Below are 7,370 nucleotides of genomic sequence, written 5' to 3'. Positions count from 1 at the left end.
CCCTGCTAAAAGTTTAAATATCTGATACTTTCTCGCTTCTATATTTAGTAGTCATGAAACTGTCATAGGCACAAATTTTAAATAAGCCCCATTGAGTTATATCACCATTACATAGGTGGCAATAAAATATCTCGCATAGAGAATAATGATTTTAAAACCAGTCCCATCAAATATTTTAGGACACAAACTTCGAGAACAAGACATAAATAGAAATCGATAAACAGCAATATATAAAGAGGTAAAGATAGGGATAGAACCATAAATACACGAAGATCGATACAGATTTTGAGATAAAGATAGAGATACATAAGGATATAGACATGAATATGTAGAGAGGACATATCTATCAAAATATATATGTTGAGATAGGGATTAACATAAACGAAGACAAACATATCAATTGTGATAGAGCAACACATAGACGGCCACATATATAGAGAATACGGAAATTGTGGGCATTTAGTCATAATTTCCTCATAGCCATAGACTGCTAGATGGCTTGAAATGGCGAACATGAACGAGACTTCTGGGCAATTGGATAACAAAGTTCGTATCATTAAATGACAAGTAAATCCTGTTCTACAAATGTTCTGACAGTGCAAGTGAATAATAAGGTTGAGCGCGTTGAGGTTTCGTAGCCCCATTGCAACTTCACCGGCGATCGCTGCATGCTTTGATAATTGGCGGATATGTAGCTCGCTGAGATCCCTGCATGATTGATCAAACAAGTTTATTAGTTAACGTTGAAAAAACTCAAAGAAGCATGTAAACAAAGTTGGGCATAAAATTCAAACTGTACTTCGCCTCCAGCTTCCATTCTTGGTTGGGTACATGTCTTCTGATTATGGCCAACTTGGTGGCAGAGGGAGCACTTCATACGCACGCCTTTCTTCTATAGTCTTTGTACCATGGGTTCTTTCTGACTGACGTCAATTTTCCTCTTCCAGGTTGTCTCCTCACAAGAGGAGGGAATACATAGCTCCCATCAGCTTCACACCATAAGTTTTTTCCATTCATTGGCGGGATATCGTAACTATAAGCTAGTTGGTAGACATCTTTCTTCAACCACTCACTGACAAAAATGACGGGGTCCTCCTTGATCCAATGAATGCAAGATATAGCATGGGGGCATGGAATGCCACTTATCTCCCAATATCCGCAACTGCATGTTCTACAAAGTAGATCAACCACAAATCTGCTTCCCAAGTCTGTAACCTCGAATTGATACTTCCCCGCATGCCTAAGAGTGCATGTCCTGGACTTCTTCTTGTTCTCTTCGACCAACTCCCTTATCCGGGGGCATAACGTATCAGTTCTTTTAGAAAACAACTCCCTTTTTTTTGCTACCCGCTGCATGACTACACCTCTAATTTCTTCCAGCATGTCTATGATAGGCTTAGATCTAGCATGTATGATGTAATTGTTGAAGCACTCGCAAATATTGTTGTCAATCACCTCACACTTTGTATCCCTACTAATGTACGCCCTGTAAAACTTCTTTATACCTATGTCTTGGAAGTCTTGCGCAGCTTGTGGATTCACTGTGCTCATCTCCCTCATAATCCGTTGGAAATCTTCATGAGTTGTGGACTTCACAGCTTTCCAGAATAAGTTCTTCAAAATTTCTGTGGAATGTCCTTTCTTCTTCCAATTTGCATAGATATGCCTAGCACAATTCCTATGCTCCGCATTGGGTAATAAATAGGACACTGCATTTTCCAGTCCCTGCACGATGTTAGACAGTACCAATCTATTAATGTACTACACTTGTTCGACAATAAGCAGTAAGCGTTCAAAGAAATAAATATTTATGGGCGAGTTAGTTAAGTACCTTCTGTTGATCGCTAATAAGAGTCCAACCATTTCCGCCAACCATTCCTAAATCAGTCATCAGAAGCTGAATAAACCAAGTCCACGAAGATTGATTTTCACCTTCGACTACCGCCCAGGCAATGGGGAACATTTGATTATTCCCGTCCTTGCCAACAACACTCAATAGTTGGCCTTTAAGTTCGGTCTTCAAAAAACATCCGTCCAATCCAATGACTCGTCTACAACCTTCAAGAAACCCTCTTGCTATCGAATTAAAATATATGTAGAGCCTCTTAAACCTAACCAAAGAATCTGGAGTCGCTCTATCAAGAACCAGCTCAAAAGTACCATTCCTATTTACCTTCTTTAACTAGGCAACATATGCAGGAAGCATGTGATAATGGTTGTCCAAAGTTCCTAGAAGCTTCATGCACGCCTCGGATCTAGCTCTATAACAGGTTTGCTTTGAAACAGTGATTTCGAACAGATCATTTATTTCCCGCATCATATCTGCCACCTTCAAATCCATATTCATTCGAATTTTCTCTAAGAAGTGTTTCGCAACCCAATGATAATCGGCTTGGCTATTCCTCGGAGCCCTACTGCACGTATGAGTATCATTAAGCGTTTTCACAACAACCGCCTCTCTCGTACCATCCCAACTAGCGTATATCCTCCATGGGCAACATCCCTTGCAAACGACTTCAACTTTCCGGTCACCGGACCTTAGAAAAGTGATGTTGAATCCGTTCCATATAGCATGGTCCTTCACAGCTGCCCTAAACTGAGAAGCCGATTCAAATTTCATGCCCAATTGAAATATAAAACTCTCAGCGGGGAATCCTAGATCATACGTCTTGCCCCTGTATATGTACCTTCCATTTTCATCCTCATCATCGGTATCATAGGGGGTTAACATATCACCCTCTGAATCATCATACTCGCTATAATATCCAGCAACAAATGTGTGTTGTTGGACATGTTCGTTTCTAATTCTGTGGCCGTCTACCAACTCCTCATTCCATTCGTCACTCGAATATTCGTCGGGGGCACTTAAGTACACGTCACTTTCCTCGTCTTCCCTACCTATATCATATTCAGAATCATCATCGCTATCATAATCAGAACCAAACACCTTACACTCGTCATCAGCCCTGTATAAGAGACAGATGGAAAATAGTAATTGATCATGCGTGCAAAATACTTAAATTACCAAGGAGAACTTACATTCTTCTACAGCAAACAAAAATATCTGAAATAACATTGGAAATAATAAAAAATACAATATTTAAGAGCAAAGGGAAAAATAAAGATAATAAAAACTTACATTACTTAAAGCCAAGTGTCCACTGTCAAAGAAGAGAAGAACGCCTAAAAACGCAAAAAAAGGATGAGAAAATGATTTTGATGGTTCTCATCAAGAAATATAAGGTATAATAACCAAGTAGAATAACCTCTTCTCCTAGCACCGACAAGGCCTGTGAGAAGAGGACAACTCTTCCTATTACTAAAAAAGGATCATATTTTGAGGGTTCTCATCAATAAGTATGCGAAAGAATTTACAGATATGATAATAAGCTGCTCAATTCGGGGTTTGGCATGTTCCAATTATCATAAACAGAATTGAAACCATCAGATTGATGATTTGTTGATGGTATAGTGTCAATATCATTCAAGAATCCAGGGCTGCCAGTCGTTCTCCATATCATCGTCAATCAATAAAGAAACACCAACCTCTTCGTCAACGTGACAACAATGATTGGTGTCAGCCTCTGTCTATATGGCTCTGCCCATTGACGATGTCGACTACTATGAAAATCAACCTTTTCAAGACAATTATTCAATGTTATCATCATTCGTTCTACAGAGGATCGCAATCATCAGAAAAAACAGAGAGCCCGACCAAGAACGATATTGAAAGGCCTAAACAATACATCAAAGCCTCAAAACCAACATCAGAAAAGATGAGGAAAATATCTTGAATTGGAGATAGGGACGTCATAATTTTCGTTCGTTCAAGTGAGCAGCATTATCATCAGAAAAATAAACAGAAAATTAAATATAACAGACAGATCAGTCCAAGAACTAAGCAAAAAAGCTCTAAACAAGTAAAGAAATCTCGACCACCGAGAATCCAAAGAACCAAAATGAGAAAAAGATGAGCGAAATTTAAAATGATAAAAAAACCGCAGAAAAAAAAACCAGAGAGAAACCAGAAAGCCGCCTAGGGTATGATACGAACAAAGTCACACGTCGATATCTAAAATGAAAAATTGATTCCTCATACAAGCAAGAGAGAGGATCTCGAGAAGAAAATGATGGACCATACGTCGCAGATAAATATAACACAAAAATAAGAAAACCAAGTCACTGTACCACAATACATATTTTATGAGTTTCAGCCAACATATTCAGACTCAACATGAATATAAGAAACAAAAGGATGTTCGCATTGAGCCTAGGAGTTAAGTCAATTAGGATTCCAAAACGTCTGGGTTAAAAAGGAATAGTTCATCAAGGTAGATATGTACAAAGATAGAAAGCTACGTAGATAGATAGAAAGACTGTAGATATGTACATTGATAGGTAAGAAATCATGTAGAAAGAACACATTAATAAACTGACATAAAGATTAAGAGATACAGTCTACAGATATCCTCTGCAGTTTAAAAAAGACAGCAGGTCATCACACGAGGAAACAGTCCACAGATAGAAAGATGGTTATATCTAACAAATTATGTGAGTGGGCCATTGAAAATTGCAACACAATATGTAATGCGGAAAACTGCCAGCCCTACATTGTACACTCATATTTCTTGTTTACATTGTACACTCAGAAGACAACTGAACTCTTCCAAATTATAAGATCATTTAAAATCGATCTATCCCGACTAAAGATCACCACGGATTCTGAGGGCTGGTGAGCAACGTTCATCTTTCTCTGATCTCTCTTTATTGTTACAAAGGTTGATCGATTTTTACTGCAACATTTCAAACTCTGTTGAATAGATGTTCGCTCTGGTTTTATATGACTTTCCTCAGATCAATATCACCTTGAGGAATTTAACATTACAGAGTGTGTGTTAAAAAAAAATTAATGTTACATAGGTATATCTTAGTCCTCTAATTAGCAGATCAGTGGGCCTGAAGGGCTACGAAAAGTGTTTTAGTTGAAGTGGCCTCTGATACGAACCTAGGTGTTCTATTCGGGAGAGAAAGGAAGAAGAGAAAACTGGCTCAATGTATTTGGGAAGAGGAATATGCAGGTGGAATGTGCATAAAACGGTAAGACTAAATGCCCTATAGATCGCCGAAGTGACACAGTAAAAAGGAACGAGCTGCCTAATAAGAAGCTTAGTAGGGACACAGAGCCAAGAACCCTACCTCGTGGAACTCCCGTAGCCAAGAAGAAGCTTGCAACGATTCCACTGCCCAAGGCGTTGATCAGCGCGGAAGCCCCTTCTCTCTCACGCCCTTTCTTCCTCCGTCTCCACCGTCTCGTCCCCTTCTCCTTCACCACCTTTCTGAGCTCTCTCCCGGGTGACTCACATTGGACGGACTAATCGTTCCTATCTTTCTCACTTTCTTCAAATCGCGTTATGACGTGGATTCCACGTGTCTGCCAGGTGGATTCCGCCTACGTGGACTCCGCCGGAAATCCACCTGGCAGCCACGTCGAGTCCACGTCACGGCCGGGCTACAGCGGCGGACCAAGTGAGCAGTTCGGGCTGTGACGCGGCGAAAAAAAAGTTAGGGCTGTATCTCTAATTTTTGAAAAAGTTTAGGCTGAGCCGTGATATTAACCCTTTTGAATTTGGAGGGGACATAGCAAAACTTGCATAATATATATACTCTTGTATAGATAGACTCTTCAACCTTGATCCAAATTTCTGTTTTTTCAGAGCTCTGTAACTGCGTTTCTTTGGGGGAAAGGAGAAGCCGCAGCGATGGCGATGGCGCAGGCGCTGCATCCACATCTGAAAGCGGTGACGCTGACCCACGTCCGATACCGGCGAGGCGACAAGCTCGGCCACTTCCTGGCATGGATCTCCCTCATCCCCGTCTTCATCAGCCTCGGCGGGTTCGTCTCCCACTTCATCTTCCGCCGCGAGCTGCAGGGCATCTTCTTCGCCATCGGACTCCTCATCTCGCAATTGCTCAACGAACTCGTCAAGACCTCCGTCCAGCAGTCCCGCCCCGAGACCTGCGCCGCTCTGGAGATGTGCGATTCCCACGGCTGGCCCTCCAGCCACTCCCAGTACATGTTCTTCTTCGCCGTCTACTTCTCTCTGCTCGCCTTCAGAGGCGTCTGCATACCCACTCGCACCGGCAAGGCCATCGTCGCCTTGATTTCCTGGCCCCTCGCTCTGCTCACCATGTACTCCAGGGTTTACTTGGGCTACCACAGCGTCGCGCAGGTGAATTTCGACTATCGATCTGGAATTATCTTCATTTCTGGTTGTTTTCCCTCTCTTGGATTAGTTATTCGCTCTTATTTTATCCCTTGTTCTTGGTGCTGGTTGTGATTTTCAGGTTTTTGCGGGAGCGACATTGGGGATGATCCTCGGCGCGCTGTGGTTCTGGGTTGTTCATTCTCTGCTCATCGATTACTTCCCCTCAATTGAAGAGAGCGCTTTGGGAAGATTCTTTTACATCAAAGACACATCTCACATCACCGACGTGCTGAAGTTTGAGTACGACAACGCAAGGGCTGCTCGGAAGAAATCAGATTAGCAGTGTAAGTCGCATCTATGGAACCGTAGTTTCTATAAAAATTTCTTCAACAGCAGTATTATCGCACAGAAAATGTTCTTCAACGAAGACCCTGAGGCTGAATTGGATCAGGGATTGATAGTTCTTCCTGAATATCCGTTTCTAAAGTTTCTCTTTGAAAACATCTGCTTGAAATTCAAATCACTGTATTTTAAATCTCATCCCTTTTATTATTGACGATGTTTCTTCTTTATATGTCATCATCTGATCGTGGGTGTTCGCTTGCTTTTCTACGATGTCCATTCAATGCTCGAACTTCTCATAGACTATATTTTGAAGACATAAATTAGGTGTTCAACATAACATTCTTGCAGGGAATCTTTGGGCTGATTCGGCATCGGCACCAGCCACGTCCATAGGGATGAACCCTCGTCTTTCATTACTGCGATATGCTAGCTGCATGGGTCATCAAATTGTATAAATTTTCATATAATAGGAAGAATTACTTGTGATCCATAGCTTCATCTCTTCATCTCTACTTGTGCTAGTAGGAAATTATGACGATTTTGCAGGGGTGTGTTTATTATGTTTGCTGATGCTTAACTGCTATTTTTGCTCTCCTGGTGAGAGATAGTCAGTATGATGGATCATATGGAATTACGAAGACAGTAATCTTGGTAGTTCCGTATGGAATTCCAAAGAAAATGAAGTACAAATACAAGAGAGAATACAGCAGACAAAATGGCTCTTATACTCATGAAATATATGCCCTTTTACTTGAGGGCATATGCTTCTGACGAGGACAATGGTTATTTCCGGATGATGATGATGATGATGCTGATTTT

At 41.1% G+C, this 7,370-nt stretch overlaps 1 protein-coding gene across 1 annotated transcript; it reads left to right on the top strand.

Annotated features, from left to right (window-relative positions):
• Positions 1–5,691: 5,691 nt before the first annotated feature.
• On the top strand, positions 5,692–7,165 carry LPPGAMMA (Phosphatidic acid phosphatase (PAP2) family protein). The gene is made up of 3 exons (XM_078578882.1): positions 5,692–6,230; positions 6,346–6,550; positions 6,900–7,165. Exons 1-2 carry the CDS (start codon positions 5,760–5,762, stop codon positions 6,544–6,546), a joined length of 672 nt encoding a protein of 223 aa, XP_078435008.1. The 5' UTR covers positions 5,692–5,759; the 3' UTR covers positions 6,547–6,550; positions 6,900–7,165.
• Positions 7,166–7,370: the final 205 nt, after the last annotated feature.

Source organism: Wolffia australiana, chromosome 1 (assembly GCF_029677425.1).
Source record: "Wolffia australiana isolate 7733 chromosome 1, ASM2967742v1".
Classification (NCBI taxonomy): Eukaryota; Viridiplantae; Streptophyta; class Magnoliopsida; order Alismatales; family Araceae; genus Wolffia; species Wolffia australiana.
The sequence above is the reverse complement of the archived record's forward strand: the minus strand, read 5'-3'. Positions and strand labels throughout refer to the sequence as shown.

Bases quoted from the DNA above. Each gene is read 5' to 3' on its own strand.
- LPPGAMMA (XM_078578882.1), top strand. From the start codon at position 5,760: ATGGCGATGGCGCAGGCGCTGCATCCACATCTGAAAGCGGTGACGCTG. The intron at 6,231-6,345 runs GTGAATTTCGAC...TGTGATTTTCAG, and splicing joins GCTACCACAGCGTCGCGCAG to GTTTTTGCGGGAGCGACATT.